We start from the raw sequence: 18,127 nt of genomic DNA, 5'->3' as shown, positions 1-18,127 counted from the left end.
AATAGTAATAATACCGCATTCTCACATAATGTTACATTTTACTATATTCGCCTGTTTTTTTTTATTGATAGCACAAAAAAGAGAACCGTAAATGATATATATGCATGGTGCAGTATTGACATATTATAGCTGAATTTCGTAACGTTCTGGCCGTAACCTGCCATAAAACCTGCTGCTACCCTTTACGTGACGTCATCGCAGACACTCATTATTTATGCGCGTACGCCATTTTGGGGAGAGTAGCTTTGGTGCGTCTTAACAATTTATCCGAGGAAATCTCAACCCATCCGTCCTTGAGTTTCTTCGTTTAGGAGTTTATTCCTATCTAAAGATATCACCCATCAGAACGGTCCTAGGTAAGTACATTTATATGTCGGCGTTATCGTTTAGCGGGATGGAGAAAAATGACAATTTTCTGAATCTTGAGTTCATTGACATCTTTCGTCGGCAATGGTTATTTCGGGGTCTATGCGACGTATTCGTCTCCACACCACAAAGCATAAAAATTAATGTTATGTTCAGTATCCCAGTGGTTTTAAGTGATTGTCGGTGTTGAATATTGATGAAAATCACACTTTTGTTTTGTCTATCTCTTGCCGTCCCTCATGTATGAAATAAATGGCTAGGCACGTCGTACTATACAACGTACATTACTCATTAGTCGATATCATGGCTGAATTACGCATGACAGTGAAGTAAATTTTACTTAGTTTTACTCAAACAGCTACGTCGTTGGCCCAAGGGTAGAGAACATGGGTCCCAATAAAACCAATGTGCCTAACCCTAACCCTAATTCGGCCCATTCCTATTTGACAACCCCAGGTTTAAAAACCCTAACCCTAACCCTAACCCTAACCCTAACCAAACTCACGACATGGGTGTGTAAACGCTACTTGTACCCCTAATTCTAACCCTAACCCTAACCATAACCCTAACCTATTATATTGATATGATATTATATTTATATTGATGTAAATGACATTAGTTTTATTGGGACCCATGTTCTCTATCCTTGAACCACGTCGTTGCCGTTTTGAATTTAATTTAGTTGTCAATTGATAAAACTCCTGATATTTTTGTTGTAAGTGTATTTTTCCGTACTTACAGTGACGCTGAAGGGGGTCGTTGTCGTATCAGGTACTACATATAATGTCATTAATGATATATGTACCCGAGGTATATGTATACACAAAGTGTACCAGACTTGTACTACAGAAGTGTACCCTAACCCTAACCCTAAACATACCTCATATAAAAATATAAACATAATACTAAACATCCTAAAACTACCTCGGGTACATATATATGTATAGTACCTGATACGACAACGACCCTTCGTGCGACAGTGACGCACAAAGGGTCGTTGTCGTATAATGGCTTATAATATGTACCCGAGGTAACTATTTGATATGGTTAGGGTTAGGGAGTAGGCGTAGGCGACATACTCGCCGACACCTCGGGTACTACATATACGACAACGACCCCTTCAGCGACAGTGACACTGTATTGGGATGAGTTTTGAGTTTTTGCCACTTGCAGACAGTCGGTCTTTTTAAAACTTATCAGTTCATGTACATCGTCCTCTTTGTCTTCTAACTATGTTATTTCAATTCCATTTTATTACATTGTATGAGTGATTCACTGATTGTATATTTATAATATTGCATTTATATAGCCTCATTGAATATATAAAGAATTAAAGCAACTAAAGTATGTAGTCGAGAACCGTTCCATGTTAATATTAATTACTCAAATTCTACACATATCCATTAAAAAACTACCCACACTGAGAGTTGCCTGTAGAAATGACAAGGATTTCTGTCGTAAAATAATAACAGCTACCGACACTGCATTTCTTTTACTTCTAAATCGCAACTGCTTAGCTAACACACTTGTTTTGACAGTGCCCTCCTTGCATACAATACAACTACTGGAAATAGGAACTATTGCAGTAAATGTGACTGAAAACATTGTTATAAATTCATTGTATTTATAAATTGAAACATGCAGATTTGCCTCATTTAGATTTAAATATTATATTGTTTCATACAAATTCCCCTCCCTGTTATGTTACCTTATTTCATGTTATACCTTGATTTTGCCTTGTCTAGTTTTTTTCCCATTGCCAAGTTATTGTGCACTGTCATTTACAATAAAAGTTATTCAACAACTAGTTAGTTGGAAGTTAACTGACTAGCTTGAGTGTTATTATATATATGTACCAAGCACAGGTCATTTATTAGTTCCCATTTTTATGATGAGATGCAAATGTTAATGCTCATACCATAGTTACTTTATGAAAGTTGTTATGTAACCAACAGTATTAATTACTGTATTATAACCCTTAAATACAACTCACTCCACAAACAAGCACAACATCATTTGTATTATGGATATTTCTGTGATACATAATAAGTGTTCACTTTTAGTGTATATCACCCTGTTATGTATATTCACTTCAAAGTGAAAATATTTCTTTAACTGTCAGTATCGAGGCTTACACACTAGCAACGTAACTTTCTTTGTATGTCGCAGCACTGTGTGCAGACCGTTCAACGGGTACAGGGCCACCACGTCAATGAGTGTTGTGTCAGGACATGATGTCCGCGCTCTCTGGGCTAACTACGAAGGGGGAAAAAGGCAAGAGCAAGTACCAGGCTCTCGACATAAATAACTTGTATAAAGGCAAAAGCGTTGAGACACAGAAAACAACCGGTAAGTTGGTGTAATTCGCCTATGTTTTTCTTCTTGCTGCGTACTGGTGGTAGCTTCTAGGTGTTATATGAATTTCAGTATCTCACTCTGTATATTGTTAAAAGTATTATTGTTTGTAATACCTCGTACAGACATCAAACTAGTCCGAGTCAGGCCCGGAATTCTCAAATACACAGATTCGATTATACGCCTGTTTGAAATTTCTGCTGTGTATTTGGTCACCTGTGAATATTCTTCCTCTTCTGCTAAATACAACAACAATTCGGTATAAATCCTAATAACGCGATCGAAGGTTCAGTTACATTTAGTAGAAGCAATTGCGTATAAGTTGGTGGTTAGCACAATTCTAAAATTTAACTATGGCGTATTCAAATAATTATATAAGTTTTACAACTTTAACATGGAGCTTATACGGATAAGCACGTTATAAAATCTAGATTAGTCTAGATTAATCTAGACTAGATAGTAGATAGTATTATAATTTATATTGGATAAAGAAGTGTGATGTGTAGGTGAATAATCTTTGTGTGGCTTCATCCCTATGTACATACTTCCATGTACATGACCAATGTCTGCATTGCTGCATCCCTTGAAATATTGATCCATCATTTCCCCGTTTGACAGCAGCCGCGCTGTTACTTGCTGCCTTAATTTGTTGGTCAGTCGGAGGTCAGTAATGCCAATGACTGTAAAGTTTACCTACACGAACATGGAATGTGGGCATGAAAAGGGAAATACTCTATTAGCATTTACATTTTGTCTTCACATCTAAATTTTATAGAAAATATATTTTTTCAGGTTGTGCATAATAATTGGCAAGTCAAATTGCATTTTTGTAACTTTTATGACCGTGGGGGGGGGGGTCGATATCAATGTATTTTGGTTTTTGGTAGGCTTGGTTGGCTTTATATATATATAGTAAACTTTGTCTTAGAAGACTTCAGAAAACTTGAAACTTAGAAGGCTTCCAGTTTGTTGAGTATGAAACAAAATGTTTAATAATAAACGAATAAATTAGGTTATCAAAATTGAAAACACTTGTTTTGAAATATACGTTAGTCCTAAGCTGAAGTGTAGTTTTTGTATAGTTCTCTCTAGGTAGGTAATCACATACAAAATATAGATAGTCAAATTGTTGTAATATATTGATAAATTGTGATATTTTGTATACGAAATATCGATACAAAAAAGGTTTCCCAACCAATAATATCATCACCATATTGTAGTGTGATGGTTCTTACTAATAAAAGTGGAGTTTATTGGGGCAGACAGTTTGACATAAACGCCTGTGTGATTGTAGCATGATTTCCCGTTTCAGCCCCCCGTCAGTATGGTTTACAGAGTCTCGGGAAAGTCGCGACTGCGCGGCGCATGCCCCCACCAGCTAATTTACCAAGTTTGAAAAGTGAGCATTGTGGAAACGACCCTTCGGTTAATCTAGTACCACAAGGTGGATCAGGATGGGTCAGCGAGAAGGACAAAGAAGAAGCAAAAAGGTATATCTGAGTTTTAGATGCTAGGTTGTAGTACATGGTCCCTTATTACCGTGTGTGTGATCATTTTACATCTCTAGAATGATCCAGAGGTTTAATATTGCGATGAATAACACATAGTGTGCGTATTGAGTTCCGGAAAGTATCAGGGAGGGCTAACCATGCCACATGTGCATTCCATTACGATGAGTTACCAGGACAGGAGCATGAATAAGCAGTTTTCTGGGCACTACAGTGTATAAGTGAAACAGACTTATGGTCAGTGTCTGCTAATAAGGATGTAATTGTAATTACTAATTGCAAACAGTTAAAAGCTTAACGAATTAAGCTGTGAAATCTAGCTAATGAGTAAGGTATAATTTCCTTATCTTCCTATCTGACATAGTGATCTTGTTTGGGTTGTGAAGTTCATATCTTACTATAATTTGGTGAATGTTGTATGTATGTTAATGAAAGGCTCCGTCAGTTTAGATCCAAATAGCGCCAAATTCACAGAAGAGATCTATGAATACATGGGACGGGTTCTAAACTATACTCGGTTTAAAACTGTAAAAACGGCTTAAAAAAGACAAAAAAACAAACAAAATATGTAAACATTTGCCAGAAAATAGGGGGCGTTATATTGTTTTCGTTCTGTTTCCATTTCGTTTTGTTCTGTGTATCTGTGTTCTGTGTCTGTGTCTGAGATTTTTGTAAGCCCCATAATGTAAGTAGAAATAACCATGTAATAATGAAGTTAAATATTCAGTAGCTATTTGGCCATAGTTTGCCATATGAGATGTACAAGTTGAATTTCATCAGAGCAGATTTTTTTTGGAAGTCTGCAATTCTGTACGGGTGTCGTGAACAGCGAGCTGTCACAAGCGGTCCGATCACAAGCATGTAATATTACGTCGTCCGCACAGAGTGCAAACATGCGTAGAAATAAGCGATCACAACCACGCAATATTACCTGGTCCGCACACAGTGGTAACATGCGAAGCACGTAATATTACGTGCTATCAAGCCAAGTGGTTAATCAGTCGCCCGACCTACCAGCCCATTCAGATCTATCTATATTCTAACTTTGGAGTCTGTATCATCAACCAGTAGTTCCTACATAGCATACAATAAAACATTTGTGTGTGTGTGCGTGCGTGCGTGCGTGCGTGCGTGCGTGCGTGTGTCTGTATTTCACTGTATACTTGCCAAACAAATGGTTAATATGTTACGTGTAAGCATGATTGTACATATGTATTTGTATTGACATCTCAACCATAAAAAAACAAACATGTGCAACAACTAAACTCTCAATACAACACCTTACACATAACACTACTGTACTGGTAACACATGCATCACAGTCACTAAGCCTGCGCGTAGCGCGGGTTTCAGCTAGTGTTTTTAAAATGGAGAAAAATGTGAAAAATGTGTATGTTGTGTGCGTTGTACAGTGCGTGTCGTGTGAAGACTGGAAATGTGCTCATTGCTTAACTGGGACCACCACTTAATTCAGACATTTTCGTGGTTCCTGACCTGTCCCACTAAATTGGGGACCACGATTTTTAGTGTCTGTAGTATAACATAACACATTAATATATTCTTGCTTCCATGGAAATTGAGTCAATGTTATTTAGGTTTCTGGGAAAGGACTAAAAAAAATTGTGGTATTATAAACCAACAAATAAATGCTTATCAGTGGTTTCTCAGAATTATATTTAGATGTTTTATCTCAATGCCTTAACATGGCGGGAATGGAGTGAATAAATTTGAAATCGCTTGTTTCTTTTCTAGTGGTGGGGCACCACAACAACCACCGGAACCAGCAAAACCAGCTACACCATTAGAGCAAGCAAGGCAGCGAGAAGCACAAGCGCAAAAACTACAGCAGGCGCATGCAGCACAGGGTCAGGGGCAGGGGCAGGGGCAGGGGCAGAACAAGGTGCGTGTGCAATCTATGGTATATAAAAGTGTTGATAAAGATGTTATTCTCATTTTTATAGGCTTGGTTTTTGGCATAAAAATCTCTTGATCTCCGAATATCTTAGATTTTGATTTTTCAAATTTATAATTTTTGAGATTGATGCAGATCCATTGAGAAACTCACCTGACTGCAGCCTATATTTACATTATGAGGAGCCTGGGTGATATATATATATATAATACTTATTTGTTTTAAATACTTGGTTTTTTTAATTATCAGAATTCACAACAGGGGCATCAATCTGGGGAGAGTGGTCCGAAATTATGGAGCAGCGTTGCGGGGCATGCGGAAGGGGAGCAGGGACCGGGTAAGTTGCGTTCTGGGTTCGGGAAAAATAATTACACCATTTGTGCACTATTGATTGCAGCTTGTTATATACCCTAAGAAAGTTGTGTTATTTACATTTTTGTAGTGATTTTTTGAAATATCAGTTGTCTTTTGAAAAATGTGTAGGAAACACACAAGACTTCGGGTTGAGTGAAAATCAGTGTTCAATGTTTTCTTTTCTTTAGCGGATTTTCTGAGTCCGGAGTCGACCAAATTTCAGCAAGAATTTCCTACACTAGCGACAGGAGGGGAAGAACAACAACAGCAGCAGCAAGTACAGCAGCACAGTCAGAAGCCAAGCACAGATTCTCAATATGGGCCAGGCCCGAGCTTGAGGCCGCAGAGTAAGTTTCAGTTACAAGCTCTGCATCCAGGGTATTAGCCAGGAATGAGTATTGTGCAGAAAAAATATATCGGAGTGCATTTTTTTTGTATGTGTGTTTCAGCCAAGACCGTCATTGGGGGTGTACGGGGGCCTCCCCGGAAAATTTTGTAATGTTTTAAATTTTTTTGGCCGTGCAGTTTCAAAACTGACCGTGCAAATCATGGCTGCACGGCTCGCTGGTTAATACGTTGTCTGCATCACACTCAGAAATACTACATAGTTTTTGAAGTATTAAAAAATCCACAAGTATTTTAAGTGTGTTTTGATGCGTAGAATGCGTTGCTGAATGCAAAGACACATCAGAGTGAAGGTATGTGGCGGTGTCATGTTTAGCATGCTTCACATTAGTGGCGTGTCTGTTGTTAAGGTAAGGTGGCAAGCTACAGGGAAGCGATGATGTGATTCATCTAAGTTTTTTGTGCGTGTGGTTACAGACGAGGGGAACTGGCGGGAGGGAGGAGGTCGTGGCGTGACCACGCAGCAGCAGCAGCAGTCATTGGTGCAGTCACATAGCGGTGTTGGTCTCAATCCAAACATGAACGGACCACAGACACCAGCAGACAGCCAGGTACAACTAACTATGCATCATGTTGTCGTGTGCTGGTTGTTCATTCGGGGCAATTGGTTTTGAAGATTGTGTGCAAGTTTGTTATCTTTACAGATCTTTCAGTTCCCAGTTTCCCCAGAAATTCAAACATAGTTTGTGATTCAGGTACTTTTATTTTAAGATTGGAATTATTTGTCATTGTGTCTGTTATCTTGTATCCCACCAAGGAGCTACAAATGCAGCCGGTAATGCCAGGGAGACCAGGCTCTTCAGGACCTATGCCTGGACCACCCCACATGGGACCTGGTGGTCCAGCTGGACCAATGGGCGCAGGCATGCCTCCACAATTCAGAGGGATGATGCCACCTTATGTACGTGTGCTTTTTTGCTAGTCTGTGTCTATTGTTAATTGCACGGTTGACTTCGTTAGTTAGAAACCTTACAGCATTCTCATCTTAGTAGTATGTGTTTGAAAGTGGCAGTGCTTTTTACTTATATTAAATAATGATGACGTTAGGCTCTGACCTATGGCGTCTTTGTTCGTGTTTTAATATTTCCCTTGAATTTTGTTGGGCATTTAGATGTACGGACCTCGGGGAAGTTTCCCTCCCGGAACATACCCTCCGAATTTCCCGGGAATGCAAGGTCCACCTCGTCCGCCATACCCGTATCCACCTGATGCACGAATGTATGGACCGCGTCCACCGCACATGCAGCAGCCTCAGGTAGGAACGGCCAAGTATTGCCATCATGTTGGAATTCGTTTTTATCATGTTGATTACATTGCGTACATATTGATTGGGGATGGGGGGAGTCGTTTTTATTATGTTGACTACATTGCGTACATATTGATTGGGGATGGGGGGGGGAGTCGTTTTTATTATGTTGACTACATTGCGTACATATTGATTGGGGATGGGGGGAGTCGTTTTTATTATGTTGACTACATTGCGTATATGTTGATTTGGGGTGGGGGCATCATTTATCGAATATCTTTGTCATTTACATTTCTGTTGAAGTGTTTGTATCTAGAGATAATGCTGCATGTTGCTTACCTCATGTACTAGACGTATTGCAATAGACGTAAACGTGACTGTTTGCAGAAAATGGATGGTGAGGCGTTCAGTAGACCAGCTATTGTCAGGGACGAGGATTTAAAAGAGTTGGACCACATAATGGAAAATGACCAAAATGGAAGCAGTTGGGCAGCAGTGCAGAGTGAAGTTGACTATAGGTATGCTAGGGCTTCATCGGGTTCAATGTATATTTGACATGTTCGAGTGTGAAACTCTTAATATTCTAGTTTAAAATAGGGTAAGTTTACACCCTCATGTATGATATTCTTGTGTAATTAGATCGTTTAACATAATACATGTCAGGAATTTCTCCTCCTGGAATTTTGGATGGCATGTCGTTTATGGACGGATGTGGATTTCTATGAATAAACCTCTTTAAACGATAAATTGTACTTACAACAATATATGTGAATATTTTACAATATTTTACTGTCTACTTGAATATTAAGTGTTACCATTAAAAATCCATTGCAATACTGTCGATTGCAGTAAGGAGTTAAAGTTCAGTGATGATGAAGATAGTGCAAGCAACAGATTGAATAGGGATGAAAGCAGGTGAGTAGCATAGCCCTTACACTCTAGCTAACCATAGCATGCTATATGTACACGTAGCCAGATGTAGAAATTAACTTTTGAACAAGGGTGCCCTCAAAAAGAGAGAGTCTGCAGCAAAATGAGGGAGTCCGCAGTCTGAAGTTCAAAACTAAAGATATTAACAATAACGCGTGTGCTTATTTTGAATATTCATGCAGTTGCACGTCTGCCAAATTGTCTTTGGACATTTGCTGGGGAAATACGGCAATTCCGGGAGGCCATGCTTTGGAACGAAGTAGACTTGGTAGTTAGTATAGCAGAATTTTCAGGGAGTCACACGGACTCCCGCATATGTCAAATCAGGGAGTCCGACAGAAAATCATGGAGTATTTGCCTCTGGACTCGCGTTAATTTCGCACCCTGCGTAGCTACATGGCCCATATTGTATACTTGCGATGATGCTTCTAAAACAATCTGTCAATCATATGATTCTGTTACGAAGCTGATCAGAATTTCTGTTTTACTGAGCAAGTACCTCTGTATTTATGGAGTGATCATATAGTTTTTAAATATTTAGGTTAAATATTTGATATGTCTGCTTCACGGTGTATATTGAGGCCAACCTCAAATTATTTCTTAATAGTTGTATTCTACTACTTAATGAAAATTATGCCAACTGCCATTTTGATTATAACGTAATTTTTACATGTAACTGTAATGTACAAAGAAGAGTGCGTAAAACATCCAATTAACGAGATGCTAGTTTTAGGGGAATCAAAGTAGAAAAGGTTACGCTGTACATTTATATTTCTTCCTTTATTTACATATCATTATGTTCAACTTGCCGTCGATTGACTTGCAGGAAAGATACGTCAGACAGTACAAGGTCAGCAGAATCGAGAAGTCATGACAAGGAGCATGAGCGGGATGATAGAGAGTACAGGCAGCGGGTGAGCATACGTGTATATCTTACATGCATACAATTATATATATATATATTACAATATTTCGAAAACAACTAAATACTACAAAGGGTACTACTATACAGATATTATAACTAAATTATGAATGAAGTAATGTATTTGTAATTCACTGTTTACTTGCATGTCGAGCAGGGAGAGAGGCCCGGTCCACCGAGGCAGACATAATTTTGTAATTCAGCATTTAATGATAACAATGTGCGTGTAAGATCTGTTAAATGACGGATGATTAAATGATCTGTTTAATCATCTAATTCGGGCAAAATCTGTTCTATTTCACCGGTTTAGTGGCAGCAGCAGCGAATGCCGTTTGATCATCGTGGTGGGCCACCCATGCCACCGTACCCGGGCGGTCCTCCAGGACCCCCTCGGCTAGGTCCTATGGCACCTGGCCCTTACCCTTCCCAGCCTGGACGTGCACCGCCACCAAAGCAGCCCGATGTGGATGATGAAGAGGTAACAGAACATGTCTAGAATGTGATGGAACACGCATTTATTTATTTTATGTGATAAAAAAAACAACTAATTTTATGTTGGTATTGTACACCTTCACGCATGAGGCATTGTACCGAGTACAGACAACGCGAATGGGATGATGAAGATGTGTAACCCTAAATGCAGATGTAAGCGCTAATGCACAAACAAATATATATGCATCTTAATATTGCACATTGCTACTTACAAGATTGGAGTGATTGATCATGAATGGAAGAACGCTAAGTTGCGAGTTTATCTTTCATTGTTGTAGATGTGGCGACAGAAAAGGAGGCTGCAGAGCAGCGAGATGACTGCGGCAGTCGAGAGGGCGCGCCAGAGAAGGGAGGAGGAGAAGCGTTTCGAGGAAGAACGCAAGGCCGCTCTCGGCGAGAAGCTGGGAAGCAAGCGAGAAGATAAACGCAGCAAAGATTCAGTAAGTTTGCCACTTCCATTTTTAAAATTTCCCTTTATTCATTATGCTTTCTTAAATAATCATTACATGTGCATATGTACATGCATGCAGACCTGCCAACTGTTACGTATTGCCCGTAATTTGTTACGGACGCGAGTCAAAGTTACGGTGTTACGGACGACCTCGAAAAATTACGGACAGCAATAAATCTCTGAAATTTATATTTTTTAATGCAAAAAAAAGAAATAAACACAGTGTAAAATCAACTATTATCATGTAACATGACTACTGTGTCTGTAGATTTAGACTAATAGCTCTTAAAACGTATTGGTACTCACTGAAAATGGTAAATTATGCTGTGTTATGCGCTCGTCTGTCTGGTTTATGGGCGCAGCCATTTTGAATGACGTCACGGATCCAGGAACAGTAGTACCGCACTGAAGGCTATTTTCAGCCAATCACCGTGAGAGATAAATTAAATCACAGGTGTTACTGACAAATGCCTATTTGTTACGGAAAAATCCAATCATTATTACTGATGATCATCAGATGGGGTTGGCAGGTCTGTGCATGTCTTATGCGTAAAAAAATATTCTGGTTAGGAGAGCTGTATTAGTATACAGTAATAGTCTTGACAGGCTATAGGTAATACAACCTGGTGGTGTTGTATTGCAGGAGGAAAGAGAAGATCCAGACACGGGATCGGAGTCTGGCAAGCGTGCGTCGTCCCGCGACGGGAGCCAGGGGGAGAAGAGGGACAGTCGGGAGCGGGACTACCGCGACAGAGAATTCCGCGGCCAGCGTGGCGGCAGGGAGCGGGAAGGTGAAGGCAACTTCTCCAAGCAGTTCCAGAAAAATGTTCCTCCAAGGTAAGTGGTCACTGAAGCTGTAGAATGGTTGTGCAGTAGAATACAATATATATATATATATATATATATATATATATATATATATATATATATATGCAGTGTAATATATCCCGGAACGTTAGATTATAGGTTGCTACTCTATTATAGGTGCTTATGATATTGTATATGTTAACGTTGTGATATATCTGTCTGAAATTAAGATATCGCTAAACCTAAAGTGCGTCTTTTCTGGGCGTTAGGTTTCAAAAGCAGCAGGCTGAGCAGATGATGAGACAGCAGCAGTACATGAGACCCTCCGGCCAGCAAAGTGGAGGAGGTCCGCCGATGCAGGGTCAGCCCATGTACGATCCTCGTTGGCAGTGCATGCCCCAGGGACCTGGGACCTATATGCAAGAGCACAGAGGAATTCAGCCACTGCAGGGTGTGTGGAAGTTTAGTTTTTTTTAGTTATCTCTCGTAGATGCCTAGATGGCACATAAGGCAGTGACAAGAGACCTCCAACGTCGTCGGTGTCGCGTTATAGAAACGTATAAGGTTGTGAGTAACTTAGGAGCTGTTTATTCACACGTCAGTGTGGCTTGCTTACATGATGTAAAGACAGCGACTGCGTCACGTGCAGCGCTTATATACGGCAGTCTGGTAGCAGGAGCCACCATGGCTAGCTATATGTTAACACTTGAACACGCGTTAACCATTGGTGTAATCACTAACACAATAGTCGGTCCGCTGCTACTGGCCTCAGCGTGTCCCATTATCGGTCGCACATCCGCATCTCCTTCTCGATGGTCCTGGGGGGTGTGTGTGAAAAGATGCAATTGATCCATCACATGTTTTGAGATATTTCATTGAGTGCAGCTCTGATCATGCAAATAGATCATAGTGAGGGACTCCCAAATGAACTTTGCTTGACACTTTAATATTGAGCTTACTAATTCAATTGTGGTGGTAAAATGCTGTTGATGTTGCAGGCATGGGAATGCAGGGCGGTCGTCCTGGTGGACGAGGAAGAACGGATAGTCAAAGCTCGGCGCCTGATCAACACGAAAGTGGTGGTAGCACTCCCGACGATCGGCCGTGGACGGGCGACCGACCCGCTTTTCCCAGTCAAGGTTTGTATGGAAAGTGTTCTAACAAACGAGCCTAAACTGAGCTGCAGTTTTGCTTTAAGCAGCTAATTCGGCTCTAAAAAGTTGTATCAAATTGCATTAAATCTTGACTTCTGCGTGTATGGATGCAGGAGCACAGGGATCTTACGATGAGAAGAGGAGGGGTCCCCCAGCACCAGGCTACTACGATGACTACAGAAGATCTCAGCAGCAAGAGCGTAGTCAGTCAGAGGAGGAGCCCCATCGAGAGAGGAAGCTGTTTGATCCAAAAGAACCCCGAGAGCCGAAGGAGAGGAGGGACTCCAGGGAGATGAGGGAACGGCAGCCAGAGTCCAGGTCTGGGGAATTCAGGCGGTAAGCCTAGAATTTCTCTTCTGTGGATCATTGCGTGATGTTAATCATTCTTTTAGTTTATTGTGTGTGTAAGAGGATTCGTTTTCCACGGAACCGGTGTTAATTGTTACTTGATGTAGATTGTGAGTGGAATGTTATAGCTCATCGTAAAATCTATTGCAGTGAGAGGGATGACCGACCGCAGCCGGCACGGTCACCAAAGGACTTGAACCAGGCATCCCGAAACAAGGAACAAGATGTGAGTGAAATATAAAATTAGATTAAATGAACTGCGAAATTACATATTAATGTCTAGTAAATTGTTCCAGTAACCGGAGCCAGAGTCGATAAACCAGATGTGTACTTTCGTTGTGTGTATTTTTTAATTGTTTGTGTCATTCATTAATTAATCAAGAAGCATCAAGAGATTCCTTCATCGCTCGTGAGAGATCCATTAGAGGAAGGCATGGATCCTTCGCGGCCACAAAGGCCTGAAAGTAGAGACTCCATCAAGTCACGTGATTCTGTCAAGTCAAAGGACTCGATTAGGTCCAGGGAGTCACGTGAATCGAGCAAAGGCAAGGATTCCAGAGTAGGAGCATCTCATGATGAAAGGTGAGTGGGCAGTAGGTGAAAGGTGTCGAACCTTTACCGGATATGGTTTTTGCTTGGTAAACTACAATTCAAGGTGGCAGTGTAGAAGAGTCGGTGGGAGCGAAGAAGAACGACACTTTTTGGATAACTAATAACCTATTGTAGCTGTTCTGCTAACAATATACTGGGTGTGAGGAACCAAAGCTTTGCACTTGGAGCAAAAGGTGTGGGAGATCATGATGTTTTGTTTATACTCAAGTGTGGTAGTATGCGCTAGTTATCAATTCAAAACCTGTGTTAATTATGAAGCTCACGTTTACAACTGAAAAATGTATTATGCTGAATTACTTTGCTAGGTCTACCCATAAGGGTGGCTCCCAGGCTGGCATGCAGAAGAGTGGCCCACAGACTGCCATGCAAAAGAGTGGCTCGCAAACGTCACTGCAGAAGAGTGGCTCGCAAACGTCCTTGCAGAAGAGTGGTTCGCAAGCATCCTTAAAGGATTCATTTCCAGAGAGATCTGGAGGTCCACGTCAGTCAGGCAGGAAGGATCTGACCGCTCAGCTGAGCTGGGGGGACGAACCACTAGACGAGTCGCTCGTCAATGTAGAAAAATGCTGTGAGTGTCACCTTTTTTGTGTGTAACAGGACATGCCATAGCAGACATATTGTTTACTATAAGGAACGACTAGGTACATCCTTGTTGCATTCTGAGTTTTATTATATGTGCTGGTAGTGATTGTAGTAATGTGCACGTGCTATCATTAGATTCATTCATGAGGGCCGCAAGATGTGGCTACCGGTGTAGCGTGAGCGATTGCATCCCCATTATATTGTGCATCCCGGGTGCAGAATATAATACACACGCTCGTCACGTGAAATCATGCTACCTATGTATCGTCCAACCCTAACCCTAATCCTAATCACAACAACAACAAATCACAGTACACTACAGTACAGTACAGTACAGTCATCCAAGCACAGGATGCAGAAAATCATGGTTCTGTTGAATGTTTACGTCTGCGCATGCGTATGCGTTTGGGTAGCACTATATAATATGACACCGGCAGTGTTTCTGTTTCTAATCTCAATCATGTTTAATCGTAGCCACCCCAGACTGGGCTGCCTTGCACCCCGAGCAGTCTGGATCGCCTAAGACACTGCTGCAGCACCGGGAGCCCGAGGCGAAGCGAGAACCCGCGCGTGAACCGAAACAGGAGCCGAAGGTGGTGGAGTGCAAGCACGATGACCACCGCGACGTGAAAGACAAGCCGCACCAGCGCGATCAGCACGACCCTCGAGATCCGAGGGATCAACGGGATCTGAGAGATCCGCGAGACCAAAAGCCTCAGCAAGACTCGAGAGAGCCGAGGCAGCGGGAGCTTACTAAAGACAATATGCCGGGCGGTCAGAACAAGGACAGGCCGGATCATCAGAGGGATCAGCAACCTCGCGGCGGTGCGAGACAGGAGCAGTGGAGAGATCCTAAAGATCACAGGCGGTTGATAGCACTCGACATTCGCAACGAGAGTCGCGATTTACACGCAGACCAACGCGATCTGCAGGTGGAGCGGAGGGATCTGCAGGTAGACAGGCGAGAAACGCAGGTAGTCGTCGTAGATCGTCGTGACACACAGGTAGACCGACGTGGCACACAAGTAGACCGGCGTGAGCCACAGGTAGACAGGCGTGACACACAGGCTGATCGGCGTGACACACAGGTAGACCGACGTGAGCCACAGGTAGACCGACGTGAGCCACAGGTAGACAGGCGTGACACACAGGTAGACCGGCGTGAGACACAGGTAGACCGGCGTGACACACAGGTAGACCGACGTGAGCCACAGGTAGACAGGCGTGACACACAGGCTGATCGGCGTGACACACAGGTAGACAGGCGTGACACACAGGTAGACCGGCGTGATACACATGTAGACCGACGTGACACACAGGCTGATAGGCGTGACACACAGGTAGACCGACGTGACACACAGGTAGACCGGCGTGACACACAAGTAGACCGACGTGACACACAGGCTGATAGGCGTGACACACAGGTAGACCGACGTGACACACAGGTAGACCGGCGTGACACACAAGTAGACCGACGTGACACACAGGCTGATAGGCGTGACACACAGGTAGACCGACGTGACCAACAAGGATCAAGACGAGACCCACAGGCAGAGCGGCGTGACGCGCAGGGTACGCGAAGAGACATGCATGTAGACAGGAGGGATGTGGACAGGAGGGATGTGGACAGGAGAGATGGGGACAGGCGTGAGCAGCAAGGCGTACGCCGAGACCAACAGGGAGGCGATCGTCGTGACCAGCAGCAAGGCAGCAAACGCTTCCAACAGCGGGAGCCACAGGAGCAGAGGCAGTCTCAGCAGAGTGTCGCCCTGAAACGCACTTCGTCCACCCGCTCTGACTCCTCTGCTTCCAGCGATCGGAAAACCGAATCTCCGAAAGTCGTCGAAATGCCCGTCGTAGTGAAGAAGGAAGTGAAAGATGTGCTCGAGCAGGATAAAGAAAACAAGGAGCCTGTTGGCGGAACTGTGGATGCACAAAAAGAGGAGCCTGCGAAAGTTTCCATTCCCATAGTACTTGAAGAAAAGGATGAAAAGGAAGAGAAACCGAAAAAAGCGAGGGATGAAAAGGAATCCGAGAAGTCGAAACCGAAAAAGGACGAGGCGAAGAAAGACTCCATTGAAAAGCCGCCGATGAAACGCTTCAAGGAGTCATCAGATCGCAAAGATTACCGCGGCAACGAGCGTCAGCTGGATGAATCGCAGAGAGGTCGTGGTGGCGGCAGTGCTGCTCCAGGGGGCGCCACTAGAAGCCGCGGCAGGGGTCGCGGGGAGTTTACCGCACCTAGGCGGGGTCGCAGCGGCTACAGCTCTTACCGTGGTCGCGGGCGAGGAGATCGACCTAGCGGTTCTTCGAGGTATCCTGATCAGCCGGACTACAGAAGGAAAAAGGACGATGAGTATAGCGACATAAGCGATGATTGGTCGGACGAGGACGACGTACGACCGTCGCGACTGCGCTCAAAGGACGAGCTCAGCGAAGAGTCTGGTGATGAGATAGCCGTGGCTGCTGAATTGGCAGACGACAAAGATAAGAAGAGCGGTAACAAAGAGAGGAGAGATGATCCTACGAAAGAGCGAGGGTCGTCCTACAAGCCGGAGAATGTAGTTAGGTCAGGGGAACGAGGCGGTGGCCGTGGCTTCACCCCCCGCGGTGTCCCGTCCAGGCGAGGACGCGGAGCCAGCTACAGCGGCAGGGGAACGTCGCGGGGAGGTTTCCCCCGTCCCCATAGCGACCGCTCGCTAGACGACAGGTACTACTTTGAGAAGCCACGCAGAGACGGCAACCGCGAAAGGCGGGACGACAAGAGGCGAGATGAAAAGAAAGATGATAAGAAGGGCGAGGAAGTTGCTGCGAAAGAGGTGGAAGCAGCAGGCAAGCCGAAGCCGGAAGAAAAAGTAGTGGAAAATAAACAGGAGGACACTGCCTCTAAAGAGGATAAGGAAGCCACCTCGGCAACAAGCGAGAGAAGAGATGAACGAAGAAGAAACGATCGATATGACGGTAGGAACCAGCGTCGGCCCGACAAACCGCAGCGGGGGGAGTACCGGGGTGGGTACGCGAACCGTCGGCCTGCACCCCCGCCCAGGTTTCAGCGCAGCGGCCGTGGAGACAGCCACAGTGCTGCCTACCAGTACGACGACGCTCAAGATGCCGGGTACGGGCCGGACAATCAGTCGAGTAACCGCGGGAGGGGTAAAAGCAGTCGTGGCCGTGGTCGCGGCCGCGGCGGGAGCGCGCCCCCGCGTTCTAGCAAGCGTCCGACGCTGACGAAGCAGAACTCGTCGGACATGGCGAACGAGGAGTGGGAGACGGCGTCGGAGAGCAGCGACTTTGCCGCGAGGAACCTGCGGGACGAGGAGAAGGCGAAGAACGAGGCGAAGAACGACGAGATGAAGAAGGACGGCGTCGCCGCGGTGAAGAAGAGCTTCTCGGGGCAGCGGCCGAGCAGCGACCGTCGCACGCGCAGCGGTGACCCGCCACGCAAGTCCTCCAGCGCCCCGGACAGGAGTCAGCGGTCGAACCGCTCCGACAAGAAGGGAGGAGACAAGCGGCACGAGGCGAGGACGAACGGCAGCATTCCGAAGGGTTCTTGGAAGGGGCCGTCGAACAAGGCACCCGGTGCCGGCCGGCAGAACGAGAACGCGGTATTCCGTGTGGACGAGATAGTGCACAGCAACCCTGCTGCGATCCAGAACGCACTGGCAGACGTATCTAACAGGTCA

At 44.0% G+C, this 18,127-nt stretch overlaps 1 protein-coding gene across 10 annotated transcripts in view; it reads left to right on the top strand.

Moving 5' to 3' along the window:
- The first annotated feature begins 188 nt into the window (after window positions 1-188).
- The window catches only part of LOC106804876 (protein PRRC2C-like), a 29,277-nt gene continuing 11,338 nt past the window's right edge, over window positions 189-18,127 (top strand). Inside the window, exons 1-23 of one of the 10 annotated variants that reach the window (XM_014806252.1) lie at window positions 189-356; window positions 2,536-2,715; window positions 4,034-4,211; window positions 5,982-6,129; window positions 6,391-6,478; window positions 6,684-6,842; window positions 7,318-7,451; window positions 7,658-7,801; window positions 8,012-8,155; window positions 8,534-8,664; window positions 8,996-9,061; window positions 9,903-9,990; window positions 10,309-10,476; window positions 10,769-10,930; window positions 11,585-11,778; window positions 12,018-12,199; window positions 12,747-12,887; window positions 13,016-13,238; window positions 13,401-13,476; window positions 13,633-13,832; window positions 14,168-14,430; window positions 14,919-15,532; window positions 15,680-18,123. In XM_014806252.1, coding sequence (XP_014661738.1) covers window positions 2,598-2,715; window positions 4,034-4,211; window positions 5,982-6,129; window positions 6,391-6,478; window positions 6,684-6,842; window positions 7,318-7,451; window positions 7,658-7,801; window positions 8,012-8,155; window positions 8,534-8,664; window positions 8,996-9,061; window positions 9,903-9,990; window positions 10,309-10,476; window positions 10,769-10,930; window positions 11,585-11,778; window positions 12,018-12,199; window positions 12,747-12,887; window positions 13,016-13,238; window positions 13,401-13,476; window positions 13,633-13,832; window positions 14,168-14,430; window positions 14,919-15,532; window positions 15,680-18,123 — 6,065 coding nt within the window. In that variant the 5' untranslated portion in view covers window positions 189-356; window positions 2,536-2,597. Of the gene's footprint in view, window positions 357-2,535; window positions 2,716-4,033; window positions 4,212-5,981; window positions 6,130-6,390; window positions 6,479-6,683; window positions 6,843-7,317; window positions 7,452-7,657; window positions 7,802-8,011; window positions 8,156-8,533; window positions 8,665-8,995; window positions 9,062-9,902; window positions 9,991-10,308; window positions 10,477-10,768; window positions 10,931-11,584; window positions 11,779-12,017; window positions 12,200-12,746; window positions 12,888-13,015; window positions 13,239-13,400; window positions 13,477-13,632; window positions 13,833-14,167; window positions 14,431-14,918; window positions 18,124-18,127 lie in introns of all 10 variants that reach the window. The other 9 variants (XM_014806255.1, XM_014806253.1, XM_014806248.1 and 6 more) reach the window with 9 other exon arrangements.

This window comes from Priapulus caudatus, unplaced genomic scaffold, assembly GCF_000485595.1.
Source record: "Priapulus caudatus unplaced genomic scaffold, Priapulus_caudatus-5.0.1 Scaffold91, whole genome shotgun sequence".
In the NCBI taxonomy this organism is placed as follows: Eukaryota; Metazoa; Priapulida; class Priapulimorpha; order Priapulimorphida; family Priapulidae; genus Priapulus; species Priapulus caudatus.
Note: the sequence above shows the minus strand (reverse complement) of the source record. Positions and strands in the feature narration are given on the sequence as shown.